General features: G+C 63.8%; 1 protein-coding gene across 1 annotated transcript; it reads left to right on the forward strand.

Moving 5' to 3' along the window:
• Positions 1-1,679: 1,679 nt before the first annotated feature.
• Positions 1,680-4,998, forward strand: LOC104373475 (cathepsin S). The gene is given in 8 exon segments (XM_086628385.1): positions 1,680-1,805; positions 2,008-2,130; positions 2,677-2,826; positions 2,902-2,925; positions 2,927-3,127; positions 4,151-4,316; positions 4,590-4,692; positions 4,899-4,998. Coding segments are annotated over 8 exon segments (993 nt in total).
• Positions 4,999-20,886: the final 15,888 nt, after the last annotated feature.

A 20,886-nucleotide genomic window follows, 5' to 3' on the forward strand; every position in this document is an offset into this window, starting at 1 on the left:
CGTCCCGCTAATAAGGGATAATCCGTCGGGAATTATTTCAATTATTTGGGTGGAGGGCTCTCTGTTGTCATCGCTAACTCTTGCAATCTCCAGCTGCTTTTTAGAAAATGACTCAGCTGCGTCTTCACAGCCCTCGAGACGCAGCTCTGCTTCCTCCTCCTCTCTTAGAAGGTGGTTTCTCACCACCAGTTTACATCCCATGGTGGTGAGAAACGCACCCTCCTGCCCACCCATCCTCGATGGGAACCCGGAGGATGCCCGGAGAAGAGGCTGGAGCATCATTTCCAGGCAGCTGAAGACTTTGCTGTCACCCTTTTCAGCCCGTCTGCCACGTCAACGCGCGTGAAGCGCGTCCCCGCTGTCCCCGCGGTGCTGAGGTTGGCCGGCTCAGCTCCCTGCCGTGACGCCATCTCAACCATCTCTTCCCACCCGCACCTCCCCGCCGAAAAGGGAATAAATGTGATTGATTTTTGCGTCCCAAGAGCTGCTTTTGGGCTGGTTGGTACGTCGCTGCGGTGAGATGGGAGCTCAGGTCTACCCAGTTCAACCCAGGGCTCCGTGCTTGGCCTCATCCTGTCTCAACTCAGCACCGAGTCACAAAAATACGCAAATTGTGCCAGAGGAGCGCGAGCCCCGCTCCTGCCCGCTGGCCCAACGAGCCACACAAACCACCGTGAGAGCCTCGCCACTAACTCGTGGGATGCTGGAGATAAACCCGCGTCCGCAGCCGTTTCCTGGTGGTACTGAGGGTCGAGCTTCAAACAGCCTCGTGACGGGCACGGCCAGCCCGGCTCCCAGCGAAGCGAAAACGAAATCAGAGCGTTTCCTCATTTCCTGGCTCGTGATTTGCCCGACGAGTTGCAGCTGCCGTGTGCCAAAGGTCCTCCCGGCAGTGGGGACACACGGGATTTGTCCCCCGGCATCCGTCCTGCCCCGCTCACGGAGGCTGCGGGGCAGCTGGAGATCGGTACCCACCACCAGAAGAAGCTTTTTCAGGTACGTTGGTGCTTTTGTGTTTTGACAGCCCTCTGGGAGGACTGGGCTTTGAGGAAGTCACGCTGGAGGAACATTATGTTGAGCGTTGACTCCATCTTATCTCTAATCTTCTCCAAGCCCCCTCGGGGTGGTTGAATCGTACGGAGTAGCCCATCCTCAGGAGGTGGTGGACATCAGCTGGAAGAAAATAGGGTCGGTTTTTTGCCTTTTAAGGTGCTGGAAAACAGAGGTTTGTCCAACGCAGGCGATGTGCAAGCTTCCTTCAGGGAGGCTTTCCCGGGCAGGGCGGAACCATGAGCCAAGGCGCGTGTCTGGATGTGCCCCTGCGTGTCGGTGCCCGCGCGGGCAGGGGTTGGGTCCAGGAGACTTCTATGCCCGAGGGAAGTAGTTCTGGTGGGATTTCTCTTCCCGTCTCATCAGGGCTGGGGGTACGCAGCAGGAGAGCGGTGCCGCCGCGGGGGTGCCAGCCTGGGCAGGCAGGACGGGAGCTGTTGGCATCAGCTGGTGTAGAAAACCCGTGAAGGGCATGCCAGGGAGTCCAGGTCAAGGGATGTCATCACCGTTCTGCCTCCCTTACCAAACCGGATTTGTCACTAAGGGGTCAAGCGCGGCTCTGGCTCTGAGCCCTCGGCTCCCAGCGGGCATTCTGTGTCGCTCCGACTCCCCGGTCCCAGCTGAGCGGGATGAAGCTGTTGGCTTCCATCGCCTTCCTGACCACGCTCGCGGTGGCACTGGGACACCCCGACCCCGCGCTGGACTGGCACTGGCAGCTCTGGAAGAAGACCTACGGCAAAGAGTACCGCCACGAGGTAGGGGCGCCCCGGTGGGGGGCGGAGGTGGTTTGGGGTGCTGCTCCGGCGTGACCGTCCGCTGCGCCATGCCACGCTTTGAAGCACCGCTGGCTGCCAGGGGTGGTTGGGCAGGGGCTCCCGACTACTTTTGTGGGATAAACCGGGATGGAACGGCTGCGGGGGCCGTCGCCGCACACCGCCGGGCCGCGTTTGGTTTCAGAAAGAGGACGGGCACCGGCGCGCGACGTGGGAGAGGAACCTGCGGCTGGTGACGCTGCATAACCTGGAGCACTCCCTGGGGCTGCACTCCTACCAGCTGGGCATGAACCACCTGGCAGACATGGTAGGTGCCAGCGCGCCGCTGAGCAGGGGCTTGTCTCTGCCTCTGATTCCCTGCCAAGTTGAATTAACAAGGAATATGAGTGGGTTGGGGGTGGAAAAACTCCCAACGACCCTTCTCAGCCCATCCTCTTCGTGTGGACTCCGGCAGCTGTGGACAAACTGCTGCGACGTTCCTGTGCCCGACCTTGCCAGCATGAGGCAACCTGGCATGAGGAAATACCTCCTTACCGCGGCGTTTGGGGCGTGCGGACCAGGTCCTGGCCATCATATATGTTTGCGAATCGTCCCTCTCCGATGTCTCGAGGTTGTCGTGTTGCTTGGTGGAACGTACCAGCTTCCAGGGATTTTGGGTGCTGGAGTTAGGCTTTGTGTCTTCTTTTTCTCGCCCTTTCCAACGAACAGGGAGAAATTAAACGTAAAAAAGAAAAGTCAAGGGCTCCCCAAACCCTCCAACTCTTGCAGCTCAGGCTGTTCCAGCAAAATCCACCTCCAACACACCCAGACCAGAGACAAGGAAATCACGAGCTGATGTTCTCTTTTCCTCCAGACCAGCGAGGAAGTGGCAGCTTTGTTAACTGGGCTGAACGTTCCTCCTTGGCCAAACCGGACCTCCGTGTACCGGCCGCAGCCCGGCAGCAAAGTCCCGGACACGGTGGACTGGAGGGAGAAGGGATGCGTCACGGAGGTGAAGAACCAGGTGAGAAGCTCTCTCTGTGTCTCCCCGTGTCTCAATGCCACGGGGCAGCACCCAAACATCTCTGGGGCTTTGCAGGGTGCCTGTGGGTCATGCTGGGCGGTTCAGCGCCGTGGGAGCCCTGGAAGCCCAGGTGAAGCTGAAGACGGGGAAGCTGGTGTCCCTGAGCGCCCAGAACCTCGTTGACTGCTCCATGATGTACGGCAACAAAGGCTGCAGCGGAGGTTGGATGACCAGTGCTTTCCAGTACATCATCGACAACCAAGGGATTGACTCGGATGAATCCTACCCCTACACGGCTCAGGTGGGCATCAGAATTGGGCAACACGGGAAATCTGCAGAAAAACACACAAGCACGGAAGCAACGTGGCAATTCCTTCTCCTCTCCCATTGATTTCCCTCTGTCTTGGTTTCTGCTGGTCTTGTGCCATCTTCTCAGCCTCTCAGACCCAGGGAAGGGACCTTCAGACTTTTTTTTTGGTCATAGGTGAATGACTGGACTGGGAGCCAGAATTCCTACGTGTTTATTTCTGTCCTACATAAATTATGAGGCAACGTGCTACACGGAAGGGGAAAAATGGGACAGGAGTCCTGGCTCCTGTTCTCAGCTCTCTGTGTTCCATCTTCTGCAGCTGAAAAATGGGATATTGGTGTGGACAATGCTCATACAATTATTTTTTTATAAAGTTGCCCGTAACAGATGCTGCATGACTGCTGCAAGGCCGTCATGAACGAGCCATAGGAGAATAAAGGTCCCAGTGCTGAGAGTCTTGGTGGCCAGAGACAAGAGACGCCCTGAAATGACCTGGTGTCTTGAGAACATGGCCTGTGGAAACAGGTCCAAGCGACAGCAGCTCAGTCCAAGATAGAAAAGCCTTCAGACATCCACAAGGCAACTACAGAAACAAAAGACGCTGGTCTCTGTGTCCAGAGGGAGAACGAGAGGCCATGGGCTTCATCTACAGCAGAAGGAATTTAGGTTAAGAAATTGAGAAATTTAGAGGAGGAGCCTTGTGATGGGGAGGATGAGGAAGCAGGAGCAGTTTCTGTAGGGAAGTGGTAGAAGTGGTGTCACTGGAGGTTTCTAGAAAAAAGGCAGAGGAACGGCTTGGCTGCTCTCGGTGTGGGGAGGTGAGATGGACACGGTGGTCCCATCAGGTCCTTCCGGCCATCTTCTCTGCAACGCCACGTGTCGGAACACGGTGGGCAAAGAAAAGTGAAGAACAGGGTAAAAAAGGGCTGATAGAAAACGCGTACTCGGAAGTGTTGAGATCTTCCTGGTGGATCCTTCACGCTCCTCTTCTCAACTCCCCCTTGTTCCTACCAGAATGGGACATGCCAGTACAACGCTTCCGCGCGAGCCGCCACTTGCTCCAAGTACGTTGAGCTCCCGTACGGCGACGAAGCAGCCCTGAAAGACGCCGTAGCCAACGTCGGCCCGGTCTCCGTCGCCATTGACGCCACCCAGCCCACCTTCTTCTTGTACAGGTCAGGTACGTCCTTTTTTACCCTGGAGATCTTCACAGTCTTCTGTGTCTTTCTCCAAGACACGGAAAAAGATGTCAAGCTGATGAAATTTGGTGGAATTTGGCAAGTTGGGGCTTAATTCCTGGATGAAGGCATCAACATGACGACGCCTAAGACAGCAGCGTTAGTGACAGCTGAAGGTTGACTGGTTGAGGGTTGAAGGACTCGAAGACGAGGTCTTGTGGTCTGCTGACGTGCTTCAAACTCCTTTTTTTTTTTAATTTTTTTTTTTTCCCCAGGTGTTTACGACGACCCCCAGTGCACACAGGAGGTGAACCACGGGGTGGTCGTCATCGGCTACGGCACCCTGAACGATAAGGATTACTGGCTGGTGAAAAACAGGTAAAAGCCATGGAACCCTCGTTGTCCATCCGCTCGCTGTCTGGAGGGATGGGCTTCCCACCGCCCGACCTGACACCCTCGGAATTTTATAACCAATGTTTCTACGGATGGGAGGGAGATAATTGTTGGCAAAGCTGCTGCTTTCACCCACAGAAAGGGGGATTTCATTTTTCTCACCTGGGTTTCTTTGTTTCTTCTCCCGAAAGCTGGGGCGTGCGTTTCGGCGACGAGGGCTACATCCGCATGTCGAGAAACCACGGGAACCACTGCGGGATCGCCAGTTATGCCTCTTACCCGCTGATATAGACGGACCCCGAGCTCCAGGGAGGACTCCTGAGGCTTCAGCTCAACCACTGGCGCTGCGCTTGCACGGATCTACTGACTTCAAGAATCATCTTCTGGCTCTGTGGGCAACGTCCTTCCGTCGGCTCCGCCGGTCTCGCGGGCTGGGAGGGCGTCCTTTGGTGGGAGGATTTCGCAACGTGATTTACAGGCACCTAGTGACTTCTTTTTGGGGAAAACAAGTTTTTTTCTTTTTCCAAGTAAAACTGTGACACCTCCAGTTGTAACGGAGACCACCTCCAGTTACAGCACAGGTCGTGGTTTCCTCGCTCAGGTTTAGCGTTGGGCGCCGCCGCGACGGCACAGACACAATTTTGTCGCCGTGCGATGTTGGTGAAACTGCGGATGTTCCTTGGAAAAAATAAACGATCATTTTCACCCTCCAAAAATCTGCTGGTTTGTCTCTAATGGGTGGCAGAGGGAATTCCAGCGGGTACTTTCTCACCTGGCACTGCTCCCCCTCTTGCCAAACCTCACCAAATGTTGGTCTCCAAACGATGTCTATGACTCGGGAACGGAAGACAGGGACCACGCGCCGCCTGGGGAGAGAAGGGCGCCGATATCCGCGGTTTCACGTGGATGGAAGTTCTCACGGTGACGATGGCAACGAAATACAACCGCTGGCACTGGCACCGCGGCTGCCATCGCGCCCTCATGGCCCAACCCATCGCCAAATGCACCGCGCGTTCCCCACCGGCATGGGAAAACCGATTCTGAAGGAAAAAGGTTTTCATGGTAAAACTCCTGGTTGATGCTGTGAATCCACCAACCCTTTTCCTTCAAATTTATACGTTTGCCACAGGCTTTAGAAAAAGGTTTCAGTGGAAAAACTCTGGTGGAGAATCATTTTTGTGTTCCGCTGGGGGCCACTGCCACCTGGGGGGCCGTGGGGGAACTGACGGAGTTTCCATCCGTAATTTAAGGATACTCGGGGCCCCGATGGAAATTATCACGTGGTTTTGGCCTTGGCAGCTAACCAGATGGGTTGCTGTTGGTTTGGGCTGTTTTAACCCTTTTGCCAAAGCATTGCTCAAGCCTAAACCCAATGGGCTGAAGATGTCTCCTCTCCAGGCACGGAGACCGCTGAGCGCCTACGGCTCCGGCTCTGGTGTAGAATCATGGAACCATCTGGTTGGAAGAGACCCTCAAGATCATCGAGTCCAACCGTTCCCCCTGCGCTGCCAGGGTCCCCAAACCATGTTCCTCAGCACCAAATCCCCACGGTTTTGAAACGCCTCCAGGGATGGCGACTCCACCACCTCCCTGGGCAGCCTTGTCCTTGGAAGGGGCTCCAAATCCGGTGTATCCTCAGCAAAAACATCAGCCGGCGAAGAGCCGATGAGCCGAGACCTTCATGCAACGGAAGGGAAATAAATAAATGAATAAATAAATCAATAGATTTGACTTAACGCGAACACACAAACTGGGGGGCTCTGGGAGGGCACTGGTGTGGGGGGTTCGTGCCCTACGAGAACATCGCTCCCTGCTCAGACCCTGCCCCACGTTCATCTCCTCCCAAAGCTGCTTATTTTAAAGCGTGAGCTCTGCGCATGCGCGGAGTCCCCGGCGGGAGGAGAACTACATTTCCCAGCGTGCCGCGGGGGTCACTTCCGGTCTCCAGCGACTTCCGCTGGGCGTTGCCGGGCAACGGGGCGGAGACGGTGAGGGGCGGCCCGGGGGGGTCCGTGGGGAGGGGCTGTGGTGGGGGAGAGCTGAGGGGGGGTCTGTGGGGAGGGGGAGGGTCTGGGGAGGGGGTCTGTGGGGCAGGGGGGCGTCTGTGGGGGGGGAGGGTTGGGAGACAGGGGAAGAACCTGTGGAGGGGCAGAACTGGGGGGGGTTCTGTGGGGTGGGAGAGGGTCTGTGGGGAGGGGGAGAGCTGAGGGGGGGTCCGTAGGGTGGGGGGGTCCGTGATGGGTTTCAGGGCAGAGTGGGGGTTCTGGAATAGAGCACATTAATGGAGGGGGGGCCCTAGGAGGGGTCTGGGGGTCGGAGGGGTCCCTGGACGGGGTGGGGGGGGGCACGTGTGCTGCTGCTGAAGCTCTGGGGGGGGTTCCTGAGTGGGGGGCAGCGCTGAGGGGGGTCCCTGAGCGGGGGGCAGTGCTGGGGGGATCCCTGAGCAGGGGGCAGTGCTTGGGGGGGGGGTCCCTGAGCGGGGGGCAGTGCTTGGGGGGGTCCCTGAGTGGGGGGCAGCGCTGGGGGGGTCCCTGAGCGGGGGGCAGTGCTTGGGGGGGGGGTCCCTGAGCGGGGGGGCAGTGCTTGGGGGGGGTCCCTGAGTGGGGGGCAGTGCTGGGGGGGTGCCTGAGCAGGGGGCAGTGCTTGGGGGGGGTCCCTGAGTGGGGGGCAGTGCTGGGGGGGTCCCTGAGCAGGGGGCAGTGCTTGGGAGGGGTCCCTGAATGGGGGGCAGCGCTGGTGTCTGGCCTTGGGTCTCCCACAGGCAGCAGTGGGTGAATCCGGGGGGTTTGCAGGGAGCCCCCGGCGCTGCGGGGTGCGCAGGAGCAGCCTGGGGTGGGAGTGTGGGCACGGAGCCTGTGGCAGGGGGCCACTGAGGGGGAGGAGGGGTCCCCTGGCACGGAGAGGGGGGGTCAGGCACCTCGGCCTATGTAGGCCCCATATATCGTGACAGGGGGGTCTCCTGCTCCGCTGTGGGGCAGCTCCGGAGGTGCTGAGCTCAGGGGAACGGGGACGTGTGGCCTGAGGTGGGAATTCTGGGAGGGAATGGCCACCGGCGGGAGATGGGATTGGGAACGGGGCTTTCGGAGCCGCGTATCTGTACGGCTGCGGGCACGTAGCTGCGGGACACCCAGAGTTGTCTCCTGGAGTCGCCCCGTTCGCTTTGCCATACAGCTGTCGGTGACGCTCCGGTTCTTTTTCCCTCTAGATGAGGCTCCCGGTTCTCCCGGTGTTTGCCCCGCGCGGCGTGCCCGCTGCAAGGAACAGTGCCTGGCTCCGGCGCCCGGATCGCTGATGAACGGATGTGCTGCGGGTGACCGGGCTCTGCGGTACGTCACCACCGCCGGGTAAGCCACGTCTCCTCCTCGCCAGGAGCAAATCCTCACGTGTGTCCGTGTCTCCGCAGGGTCGGAGCCTTTCCGGGCTCCGTGGCGTGCCGTTACCGGCGCTCCCCCTGACGCTGAGCTCGTCACCGGCGCTCGAAGGTCTGACCCTGCCGTTCGCCTCTTCCTGCCCGGTGCCTTGTTCCCGCTTTCCCTGTTTCCTGCTTTCCCTCGTGGCTGCTCGCCCAGCGCGGCGCCGTTCCTCGTGTTTCATCCCGTGACATCCCCTCCCCGTGCGCACAGACGCTCTTTCTTGGCTTTATGAGCTTTTCCGACATCCAGATTCCTGTCTTTTTTTGCAGCTTCTCCCAGCTTTGCCTTCCTCTTCCCGCAATTTCTTACGGTGCACCTGGACTCTCCTCCCCATCCCAGTGCCTTTTTACATTTCCCACAGTCAGTTCTTCCTGCTGTTCATTCTCCACGGCACAGTCCTCCGGTGAGCAGAACACCAAATCCAAGACTTTCTTTGCATCCCTTTCATTGTTGCACTTGGTGCTGCCTTAAACATGGACCTTTCCAATGATTCTTTCCCACCCTGGCGGATTTTGGGATGTCCGATGTCACGTGGCTGCAGCTCACTCAGTGTCTTCTCCTGGTTTGAGGTGTGTTCCCTCCCAATGCCCGTTCTTACCCCCGAGCATCCCGCATTTTGCTGTCCCCATCCATTGTCGCTGAGATTCCAGAATACCGGAGCCTGGACTGGGTGTTGTGGGGAAGGAGGAGCGGCTGGATCCGCCTGGGATGGGTCTGGATGTCTGTAACTGCGGAGGACTGGGATCTGTCGGCAGGACCGCCTTTGCCGCTCAGTTTGGTTCCCATCTTTACCCGCCTCCTTCCTCTCCTCGGATGAAATGCAACTATTTTCCTTAAGTTTCAGATCTCGGAGTGAGAGCGAGCTGCCCAATGCAATCCTCTTCCTCCCCTTTTTCACGTTGGCTTCCCGAGTGCTCCTGGGCAGGGAGGAATCCCGGCTCAGCGCGGATTCCGTAAGTACCTCTCAATGAAATGGAAATTACGCCGCGGTGATCACGCAGCTTTTTGGTGGCATGTTGGGTTTGCACAAGAGTCACCTGGAAAACTCCGCGATGGGTCGTAGTTATCCCATGCCAGTTGTCCGGCAGAAAATACCACAGAAATACCAGTTTTCCATCCCAGCCAGCTCTCTGCAGGAGCTGGCGCTGCGGGCTGTGGGCCAGGAGCTGTGCGGGTGGAAGATCTGGTGGCTGCAGCTCAGCCACGTGTGGTTTGTTCTGGATTCGTTCTGACCATTCCCCCTTCCAGCTGGGCAGGGCGGTTCTCCGCGTGACGGCTCTGCCCTCCGTCGGGATGCTGCTGCTGTGGGATTGAGGAAGAGAAAATGTGACACCCCAAGAGAAAACGTGACACCCCCAGGACCAAAAAGAAGTGAGCAAAGCCAAATCCCACCAGCACCCCGGAGCTCAGGACCGAGGAAAAGTTCACCCGCCCCGAGCCGCCAGTGTTTTGGGATCGGCGGCGTCCGGAGAAGCGCTGTCAGCCCCGTGGCTTCGGCAGCAGCGGGTGTTGCCACCTCTCTTAAAAAAAAACAAGCAGAAACACCAAAAAGCCCGAACCAAAGCCCTTCCCCGCGTGCTCGGAGCAGGGTCCCCTCGCTCCGCCGCAGCGGCCGGCGACGCGGTGGCACGGCCGCGTTAACGCCGCGGAGTTCAGCTCTGCCACGCTTCTCGCCTCCGTGGCCCGCGCGGACCTTGGCCATGGACCTTCTGGAACCCCATAACTCTTGGGGGACGGCCCACGGTGCTGCCCACCTTGCCGAAACCCGCGTGGGCAGGAGCTGGGAGCGGAGCTCCGGGCGACGGAGGGCTCCTTCTCGCCCCGCGGTGTTGCCGCCGGCGCCGCGCGGCTGGTGGGTCGAGGCTGAAGGCTTCGCGGTAAAACAAACACCACAAAAGGAAAGAAACCCGCTTTTTTTTTACCAGGAGGGCACGGAGGCACCTGGAGAAGCAGCTACGGGGTGGAGAGTTGGGAAAATAAATCCGTACGTTACTCCGTCGGTAAAATAAACGGCGGAGCGAGAGCGGAGGGAACGGGGGGAGCAGGAATCGCTTTGCCGGGTTTGCTCCTCGGGCTGGTACCGTGTGCCAGGCTCTGGTTTCTCCTCACCACCATAAATAAATGAGTTGGCTGCCTGCTGGGCACGGATTTGTGCCTTTTCTCCGGAGGAGGTGGTGGCACCGGGTGGCGAGAGGTGGCTGATTATTTTTTATTTTGCCCCAAGATTCGGGCAGCGGCTCCGCGGTGGCTCCCGTGGCACCGTACAGCCCGCTCTGACCGTGCTCACCAGCACCGTGGCGGTGGCAGCCGAGAATTTCGTGTTGGTGGATCGAAATCCCGGGCCGTGCCGCAACGAACACTGTGCCATTGTTGCCGGAACAATGTTTCCAAGCCTGGATTCCTCACCCCCTCGCCCCAACCTTCGCTGCCACCCGTTGCACCCTTTGTTTTGCCCGGCGAGCGTCGCAGCCGGCAGGATCGGGGAGACGGTCAGTCGCCGTTTGGGGCTCCAGAAACTCCCTGGGAAGGGTGCCGGGGCTTTGCCCGCTGCCTGGCATAACCCACTCGGATGTGCCCGGCGGTGCGGGTTTCCTCGCCAGGCTGAGGTAAGGCTGCTCCCCCTCCAAAACGGTTCGTGCCCGTTTTGGCAGCCGCCCCGGCTGTGCCCTCGGGATCTGCAGCCAGAAAGTGGTGAAGGTGACTAATGGCTGCTACGGCAGCGCTCCGGTTACGGCAGCGCTCCGGTTCCGGCTTCTGAGGGCAGACTGGGAGGTTTTGGTGGCAAACTGCTGTAGAGAGGAGTTGTCCGTGCCCGGTGCCAGTGAGAGCGCCAGAGCCGGAGCTGTGAGCCCCATCGCGTTCGCCAGGATGAGGACCGTGCCCGGTCCTCCTGCGCCCTGGCACCCTGGTGAAGAGGAGCCAGTTCTAGAAAACCCTTGGAAATATTTATGGCATTTTGTGGTTTGGTGTCACAGGTCCCACTTGCAGAGTGCCCAAAACCCAGGTGCCAACGTGGCTGCTGAGCTCCGGTGCAGCCCCAGAAACGTTCCGTGAGCTGGGAAAGGGCTTGTGCCCCGATCCCGAGCCCGGGGATAGCAGCCCAACAAAATCCCGATGGTTTCAGAAAAAACTTTGGAGCTTTTCCCCACAGGGCAGGGCAGGGCAGGGCAGGGCACGACCGGACTGTGCCAGTTTTGGACCTGGGTGCTCCATGTAGGCGTCACCTCCTGGCACTGCTCCGCGGAAAGCTGCGCAAAGGTCCCCGGTGCCACCTGTTTATTTAAAACCAACACGGAATCTTTCTCCTGAGGAATATCAAGCAGAGAGACGGTGCCAAGGGACAGGCTGGCTCCAGGGTGCGGAACTGGGGATGTGCCCGCGGCGGCACAGCCCAACCTGTGCGCACGGCGAGGGGGCATTCTGCCTTTTCCTTTCTTTTCTGCGGAACGGGGTGGCTCCATGCCACAGCGGCGCCGGGGCACCTGGAACAAAGGCCGCGGGAGCTTTTCCGGGCCGCTCCTGGCAGATGGGGATTAAACGTGCCGGGGTGTTTATCGCCTGCAGGTGCCACGCGACGGGTCGCTCCGTCCGCGGCTGCTTCGCTTCGTAGTGATTTTTCCTGGGCGATGAAATCCCGCCGGCGGCCGGACGTGCTGGGTTTGTCCGAGGTGCGTAATCCTTCCGGCATCACCCGCCGATCGGGATGAAGGGTTGAGGTGGAGCTGGTGTGGCCGCGGTCCAGCCCCACGGCAGCGGGCAGCGGAGGGCGTCCAGCCCCGTGGCAGCGGGGGGGGTCCAGCATCACAGCAACGGGCAGTGGAGGGGGTCCAGCCCCACGGCAGCGGGCAGCGGAGGGGGTCCAGCCCCACGGCAGCGGGCAGTGGAGGGGGTCCAGCCCCATGGCAGCGGGGGGGGTCCAGCATCACAGCAGTGGGCAGCGGAGGGCGTCCAGCTCCACGGCAGTGGGCAGCGGAGGGGGGCCAGCCCCACGGCAGCGGGCAGCGGAGGGCGTCCAGCCTCATGGCAGCGGGCAGTGGAGGGGGTCCAGCCCCATGGCAGCGGGGGGGGTCCAGCCCCACGGCAGTGGGCAGCAGAGGGGGTCCAGCCCCATGGCAGTGGGCAGCGGAGGGGGTCCAGCCCCGCGGCAGTGGGCAGCGGAGGGGGTCCAGCCCCATGGCAGTGGGGGGAGTCCAGCCCAACGGCAGTGGGCAGCAGAGGGGGTCCAGCCCCACGGCAGCGGGCAGCGGAGGGGGTCCAGCCCCACGGCGCTGCGTGGGCAGCGTGACGCCACCGCGAGCCTGAGTCACCTCCGCTCGCCCTGCCCTTATCGTGGGCGCCCTGTTCCGCATCCTGCTGTCGCACCCGAATCGGCTGCCTGTGTCAAAGCTCCCTGGGGGAAGGAAATCCTGGAGATGGGGAAACTGAGGCACGGAGTAATGCTTCTTGCCCTATGGCGCTCTGGGGTCGCGTAGCTCCTGCCTCTCGCCGCGACCTGCGATGGATTATCCGTAACTCTCGCCGGCTGCCACGGGACGGGCTCCAGGAATTGGGAAGGGGCAATTCAGACCCTGAGGGGGCCCCAGAGGCTGTTTTTGGACCCTAAAAACTGTCAGAGTCGGAAATCAGAGGCCGAGGGCACCCACAGCCCAGCGGAGCTGCAGCTGATGGGTAAGGGAGGAGAGATTTGGGGTGCCCCGTGGCACCAGGGGTGCGTGCCCGTCTGTCCGCCGACTGGATGGGTGCGGAGGATGTGCGTGGGTGCAGGGCAAAGGGTTAACAGGGAAAAGGATCCCATTTGCCAAGTGGTTCCTGGTTTATTTTGTGTGTGAAAGAGGCTGGGACAGAGGGGGAGGAGGAGAACTGGGGCTGGTACCCCGCTGCCATGGGGCCCACTGCCCGCACCACTGCCCACGCCGCACACAGGTACGTCCCTGGCAGCCCAGGGGTGACACGGGCCACCCAGGAACCACCATCCCCGCGTGTGGGTGCTGCAGCACCCGTCCCACCCGCTGCCCCTGCCCCCTTCATGTGTGTCCCCTCCGCCCCCAGCCACTCGCTGGCACCTTCCCTGCCCGCTGCCCTGTGCCGTGGCTGCTCCGGTGCGGCCGCGGGGACGGGACGGGATGCCTGGGTCCCCCCTTCCACGCTGCCTCGCTGGCACTGCCAGGGTTTGACCTCGAGGTCGCTGTCGTGACCCTCGAGCCGGTCACCCAGCCCTCCGGTCCTCGTTTCCCCGTTAGCGGTGGCACCGGCACCAGCATCCTCCCAGCCGCCTAGAAAGCCGGTGGCCGGCGGTTAATCCTCGCCGGTGCCGGAAAATCCAGCTCTGCCTGGAAAGAAACTGGGGACGACATGCTGGCACCCGTGTCCTGCCCGCTGCAGGGATGGGTTTGCCGTCCCTGTGCTCCTCTGGGTCCTGGGCAGAGGCCGGACCCCCCTGCGGCGGCGGGTCGGGGCACCTTCTAGGAGGAAGACGTTGCTTCTTGCTTCCTCCCCCGGGAGCCGTGACTCCGACCTGGCACTCGCTGCTCCAGCTGCGTCCAAAGTGCTGGTGGAGCCGCCGGGAAGTGCGGGGAGCTGGTGCCCACCGACGTTTTTGGGGGGGTTGAGATACAAACACGGACCTTCGGTCCAGGTCGGTGCCAGGCGTTTGGCGCTGCGGGGAGTTCGTGCCTCCCGGCTGGAGGAGCCCATCTCCCATCGAGGCACTCGGGCACCGGGCGATGCCACAGTGGAAAACGTGCCAGCGGAATGCTGCTGTGGCATCCCAGTGTCGCCAGGCGGTAAATGGGGTTGGTTTGGTCGGCCGCAGGGTCAGGGTTTGGTCTGGGGGGTGTCGCTGAGCCGTGATGTGGCTCCAGGATCCCTCTCTCATCCCACCAGCTCCTGGCTCCGGAGGTTGGCTTTACCCCCCGCCAGCCCCGGTGTTTTCCTGGCACTAAACTGGGAAGCTCCTGGGCATCCAGGTCCCTTTTCCAGACGCCGACACCTGGCCGAGTCCGGGAGCCCACAGATCCCCAGGTTGCCCGGTGGGATTTGGCACCTCCGCCACTGCCGCTGTCTTTGCTATTTATTTATTTTTCTGGATTTACGGCAAAGCCGCTCGCTCGTTCTGGTGCGGTCGGTCCTGGGCACACCGAAGGGCAGGTGATGGGCAGACACGGAGGAAAGTGGGAATTTTTATCAGCTGACTGGGCCGGGAATGTAAAAACAGGAAAGCGGCTGAGCTCATCCCATTTCCCTCCCTGTCCCAAACGGGGCTGGCTCGGGGGGGGCAGAGCTGCCCGTGGCGCAGCGGGGTGAGTCGGGGCTGGGCGATGCCAGGGGAGGCTGTGCCAGCGCCAGGGGTGCCTCGGGCACCGGTGTGGCTGGTTGGTGTTGGGATTTTGGGATTGTGGGCAGCATGGAGTGGAGCGACGGGCTGGACTGGGGGGCTTTGCGGCCCGAGCTCCATCCCGCTCACGGCAGTGGGAAAAGGGTTTGGCTGGACGGGGGGTTCCGTGGGGCCGGTGGGGCCGGCGACGCTGCCCTGGTGCTGCTGCGGGACAGAGGGACTGGGCACAGTGGGGAGCTGGGGTTGGGGGGCTGAAAGCTGGACCCCACCGTGGCGTTCTGTGGGGGTTCTGTGGTCGCTTGGCATGGGCAGTGCCCGTGTCTCGGGGCGTCGGATGCTCGGGGGCTTCCCCAGCCTGGTGTGGCCTTGGTGGGGTCGGGGGGCACGGCTGGGGTAAAACCTCCCCGGGTCCCATCCCGAAACCTCCCCGGGTCCCATCCCGAAACCTCCCCGGGTCCCATCCCGCTGCCGCACTGGGACCAGCACGTGGAGGGGCCAGATGCCACCAGACCAAATCCGGGTCCCCGAGCGACCCGAGCATCCTTGGGGGGGGATCAGCTGCTGGAGCCGGGCGGACACACCACCCCGGGGAGGTGGAAATTCAGGGGGGTCTTGTGTCTGGGCGGACGGGCTGCACCCTTGTGGGGTCCCCCTGGGGTGGTGGCTGGGGGAGGTGGGACCCCATCACCGCTCAGCCCCCCCGGCCAAGCCGGCGAGGAGCCGCTCTCATCCCGGCCAAATTCCTGGGCGCTTAATGAGTAACCGGCGGCGAGGTCGGCCTGGAGTGGGTGTTCCTGTGTGCTCCTGCCAGCCGCGCTGCCCCGGCCCCCCCGGGCCGTGTTTGTGCAGGGCTGGGGGCCGGGGGGGCCGGGAGCCCTCTCCCATCGCGGCGGCGGCACCGCGGGGTCGGGGGGCCCCGCCGCCGTGCGTGGGGCTGGGCGAGGGCAGCGCTTTCAACGGCCTCGTAAAAACAGTCTGGGGGAGCTGGGAGGAAAGTGGGGGGGGGGCTGCAGAGCTGAGACCCCCCCAACTCGTTTCATGGCCTGAGCCGACCACCGCCGACACCTCCGCTCCTCCCTCCCGCAGCGTCCGGCCCTGAGCGCGGCATGGAGGGTCCCGACATCTTCCTGGGTCCCTGCGAAGGTGCCCTCTGCGGCGTCCCGGGTGGCAAACGTCGCTGCATGTCGGCCCTGGAGCCCGGCACCGCGGCCAGCCCTGGTGCCGAAGCTGCCTGGGAGGAAGAGGAGGAGGAGGAGGATGAAGACCGCTTTCGAGGGGTACCGCTGCGGCGATCCTGTGCCCTCCGGACCTCCATGCGCTCCCGGGACCCCTTCCGCCGGCACAGCTGGGAGCCGGGCAAGGAGCTGCGTGGGGTCCCCGGCTACGACCAGCTCAGGTAGCGGTGACCTGCCCGGCCGTCCCCTCTTCCGTGCCCCCGCGCCGCTGCTCCCGAGCCCCCCGTGCTCCAGGGGTCGGGGTCCCGCGTGCCGCGTCCCCAGATGCACCCCAGGGATGAGCATCCCTTGCCGTGAGCCGGTGGGGGTGCCAGAGCCCAGCTCACCCCGCGGGGACGGGGGGTGGTTTGGTGGTCGGCCGTGTGTCCGTGCCCCCCCCTCCCCTGCCCAGCCTCAGGGTGCCCCTCTCCCCGCCGCAGCGTGAGCCTCAAAGGGCTGAGCCCCGACGACATCGACTCCAGCGCGGAGCAGCTGGACGGGCTGGGGCGGCACTGGCGGGACCCCCGGCGAGCCCCCGTCGTCGACAGCACCGACGACCTGGAGTCCCTGCTCTCCCAGGACGAGGCCGATGCACAGCGGGCGCAGGTAAGAGCCTCTTCCTCCTCCTCCTCCTCCTCCTCCTCCCGCCACCCAGCACCCACCCGCAGCTGGGGGATGGATTCAGGGGTGGGGACCCCAGGAGAGGGGATCATGATGGGTCCCCCAGGAAAGCCCCATCCTGGGTGGCTTTGCCATCATCCCAGGTGGCTTTGCCATCATCCCGGGTGGCTTTGCCATCGTCCCGGCAGCAGGATGCTCCTGCCGAGCTGTCTTATCCCCTGGGAGCAGCTTTGTTCCGGGGATCAACGGCGGGGAGGGGAAAATAGGTGCCTGGGACCACCGAGCCCCGGTGCACCATCCTGGGGCCTGGCAGCTGCCCTGTGCCACCCACCGGGCCCTTCCAGAGGGCAGGTGGAGGGTGGTGGGGACAGGAACCGGTGGCCCCAGTGCCAACCCCATTACAACTGGCCCTGGCAGGAGGACGCGCGGAGGCTGCCGGCGTACCGGGCCAGGCAAAGCGCCGGCGGCTGCACCCTCTCCAAATCGGCGTCGCTCAGCGTCATCGACAGCTTCCCCGATGCCGACGGTGAGTAGCGGCACCCACGTCCTCCCCGGGGCAGGACCGCGGCGGTGGACCCCACGTCGTACCCGCTGCCCTCGGCAGTGCATCCCCATCCCGGCTCGAACCTCCCTAATAAGCACCCGAAATCGATGGCGCCGCCGCCAGAGTTAATTATTTCCCAGCCCCGGAGCGCGGCAGCCCCGGCGCGCGGCAGCCGCTTCGCCGACGGCGAGCTGCCTCCCCTCGCCGCGCCTCCGCCACGCTTTGAATTCGCTTCTTCTTTCGCCGTTGCAGAAATTTCCCCCTTCGCCTCCCGGCACAGCCTGGTCAATGGGTGAGTCGGGGTGGGGGGGGTGGGGGGGACACACGGAGCGCCGGGTGTGCGCGTCGTGCCCCTGTGCCAGGGTGCCAACGAGGCAGCTCAGGGAGCCCCGGGGGGGAGATTTAGAGATTAAAATATTGGCCCAAATAGGGATTTTGATTTTTTTTTTTCACTTGCGGCTGCGGGTGAGGGGGGGTCAGGCTGAGACCCGACACAATTCACTCGTTCCCAGGGAGCAAAACCCCCAGGGAGCAGGAGGAGGGGACGGTGTGCCCCCCCCCCCCGGGTCATGCCGGTGGCACAGGGCCCCCCCGGCCCCGGCGCCTGTCACAGCCCATTCCCGTCCTCATTAGGGCGGCTGTTCCCGGGTGTCGTGGTGCCCGGGGCTGGCACGGAGCCCCGCGGGGGGACGAGCCAGGACAGGGCCGGGGCCGCAGAGGGGGGGTCAGGGTCGCCCCCAACTGCCTCGCCGAAAAGGATGGGGCTGTGCGACCCCCGCAGCCATCCCCACCGCAGCCCCCGCCGTGGGTTGGGAGAGGGGCTCATCCCCCACCCAGGGTGTCCCCAGGGAGCCAGGACCAGTCCAGAGTGGCACCACCCAGGAAAGTGGGGGGGGGTCCATGCCTGTAGCACCCCACAACCGTGGGGCTGCGCCCGTACGAAGCGGGACCACCGCCCCGCTCCCCGAATTACGGAGCAGGTGATGCGGTGGGGGGTCACCGGGGAGGGGATGTAGCCACCAGCCTTGGGGGGCGGGGGGGGGCGAGGCTGGTGATCTCTGCCCCCCGCGGGGCGAACAGAAGGGGCTCTGTCCTCGGCCCAGCTGGGAGAGGAGCCCCCACCCCGGCGAAGCCGGGGCGCCACTCGCTCCTCCCCGCTGCCGGGACAGAGGGGGATTGTCCAGGCTGGATCCTCCGTCTCCTGCAGCTTCGGAGCCGGGAGCTGCGGGCAGCTGGCGGGGGAGGCGGGGAGCCCGGGCTGGGAAGAGACCCCCCTGGGCCGGACCCTCAGCTTCATCAGGAGGATGACGGGGAAGACGAAGGTAAGGGGGAAGGGGGGGGGGGAGAGGAGGGGGCGACGGAGCGATTCGCTCCCCAAAACGTTGGGATGGGAGGTGGGTGGTGGGGGGGGTTGTTCGATGCTCTGCCCATTGGGGAAGCCGTGCCTCAGTTTCCCCTCTCCTGCTTGGCACCGTCCGTCGCTGATTTCGTACTTTGGGGGTGGAAGGAGGGGGCGAACCCCGACTGCGCTTGGGAAGGGAGACGGCGTTTGCCCAGTGGGTACTGGATCCCACCTGGGCACCGGGGATGCGGTTTCGGTGGCGCTGCCGTCGCCCCCCTGTCCCGGCATCCCCGTGTTGACACCGTCATGGCGCACCCGGAGCCATCGCCGAGAGCACCGGATGGTGAGTGCCGCTGACGTGCCCGGGCTGGTGATGGGCACCGGTGGCAGAGCCGCTGTGCCCGGTTGGCGAGGTGGGGGCTGTTCGGGGACCCCTGCCCGCTGCGGGGTGGGGGACGCTCCCCACCGGCGCTCCCGGGGCTCGGCCCCCGCCGCGGCCGAGGAAACGCGGATTTTCCTGGCAGCGGGCGCTTGTTTGTGCGCCGAGCTCGGGGCCCCGCCGCTTTCCTGGAGCGATTCCGTCGTTCGGGATATTTTCTTCCGGCTCCTTCCCAGCTCGGAGGGCGGCAGGACTCTGCGGAGCCCCCCCCGAGCCTCAGTTTCCCCATGTCTCGTAGGGACGCGCTGGCTGCTCGCGGTGTTTCGGTTGACTCTGGGTGGCCGTGGGGCAGTGAGGGGGCACGGGGGGTTTAGGGGGGGGTCCTCCCCAGCCCCTACTGCCCCTTCCCATGGGGCCAGCAGCCTAGGGGGAAACTGAGGCACAGCAGCTCTCGTGGCATTGTGGGGGCCACCGATGGCTTTACGTCCCCATGGCGTGGCCACCCACCCCCCGCCACCCACTTCTGGGGGGCAAAGCCCCCCTCCCCCCCGCAAGGCAGCCCCTGATGGTTGCGATTTGCCGCCAAGCGAAGCCTTTAATCCCCCCCCAGCCCCCCCAGCCCCTGAGCTCATCCCGCCTCGTCCCGCCGGGCAGCGGCCGGATCAGCGGCCGGATCAGCGGGCAGCTGGTAACATCATCCCGGGGGCCGCCGTCCCCCCCCCCGCCAGCGCCACGGCCGACCCGCCAAAACCCACCCCGGCACGGCCGCACGGGCGGTACCGCACGGGCACGACGGCTCCGTCCTCGTCCCACCCCGCGGGGCGCCGAACCGGGGTGCAGATGGCTTTAAATGGGGATTTATTAGTAATATTAGTAATATTAGTAATATTATTTAGCCGGAGGAAAGGGCTGCCGACGCCGCGCTCTCGCCGCGGCTCAGCTCGGCAAAGTTGGTCCTATAAAATCTCCGGGGATGGAGAAGGGTCCTGGAAGGGCCCGATCCGGCCCCCCCGTGGGCAGAGGGATGGGGAAAGGGGAGGGGGATAAATGGGGGGGGGCGGGGATCGATCCTGGCCGAGGCAGCGGGACGCTGAGCCGCGTGTGCGGCCGTTGCGTCAGGCGGAGGGGGACTGGGGGGGCTGGCGAGGGATCGGGGTGGGGTGGGGGGGTGCAGGGTGCCCACCCCTCCATTGCTGCTGGGGGGGGTACACGGTAGAGCTGCCCCAACACGGTGCCCGCGGTGCTGGTGGCACGGGGATGGCACCGGCCAAGGGAGAGGGGGGCCCGATCCTGGGTCATCCGAGGGTTTGTAGTTTGGGGGGGGGGGGGGTCCCAAGGATGGGGGGGGTCCCAAGGATGGGGACGGGTCCTGGGGCGCTGCGGGAGGGAGGTCCGGGGACTTAATGGGGGACGTTGGTGGGGGAGACCCCCACGGAGGGGACCCCAAGGGGGGACCCCGGTCCGCAGGCGGCGGAGAGCACCCAGTGCCGCTGGGGGGGGGCCGCAGGATTTCGGGGGTGGGTGCTGGGCGGGAAGCGGCCGTGGGGAGCGGGGAGGCCGCAGAGGGGAGGGACCGGCTATTTCAGGAAGAAATAATAATCCCAGTCGCCGGGGCCGAGCTCGCCGCCGCCGCGGGGTCTGGGGGGGTCGGCACCGTCCCGCCCCCGCTGAGCCCCCGCCATGTACCGCCGGCCTGCGCCCGGGGTGAGTGGTGGGATGGGCTCAGCCGCGGGGGTCCCGCGGGGGTCTTGGGGTGCCGCTGCCACCGTGGGTCTTGCCCGAGCACCGGACGCCACCGGTTTGGCACGCGGCCTCGCCGGGATGGACCGCGTGGCACTGGGGGGGCTGCGGGGCACGATGAGTGGGGACCCCCGAGCTGGCACCCACGATGCTGGGGGGTGGCCGTGGCCCCGTGGCGATGCCCGTCGGTGGTTTTGGCGAGGGGCTGGTGCTGGGGTGACTCCGTCCTTGAGGGGGGGGGGGGGTCGGAACACCACGGGGCTTCCCCCCGGGGCCGTGTCGGGACGTGGGGGTCCCCTCTGCGGCCGGAGCCCCCCCTGTCTCCTCCCTTCCTGACTTTATGGCCGACCCGCCGCCGCTTCCCCCTTCGCCCTCTGCTCCCACGTGATGCTCGTGGGGCTTTCCAGTGCCCGGATCCGGCCCTGCCACGCGGGAAGAGGCACTGGACCCCCCCCCGGGTACCACTGGAGCCCCCCCCGGTACCACCGGGGCCTCCCCGCGGGCCGCATCCTGCCCCGGCGTAGCCGGGCACCCGTTCGGGGGTTTCCTTCCGTCGGTTTTGGGGCCGGGTTGGGGTTACGGCGGGGAGGGG

Source organism: Tauraco erythrolophus, chromosome 30 (assembly GCF_009769465.1).
Source record: "Tauraco erythrolophus isolate bTauEry1 chromosome 30, bTauEry1.pri, whole genome shotgun sequence".
Taxonomy (NCBI): Eukaryota; Metazoa; Chordata; class Aves; order Musophagiformes; family Musophagidae; genus Tauraco; species Tauraco erythrolophus.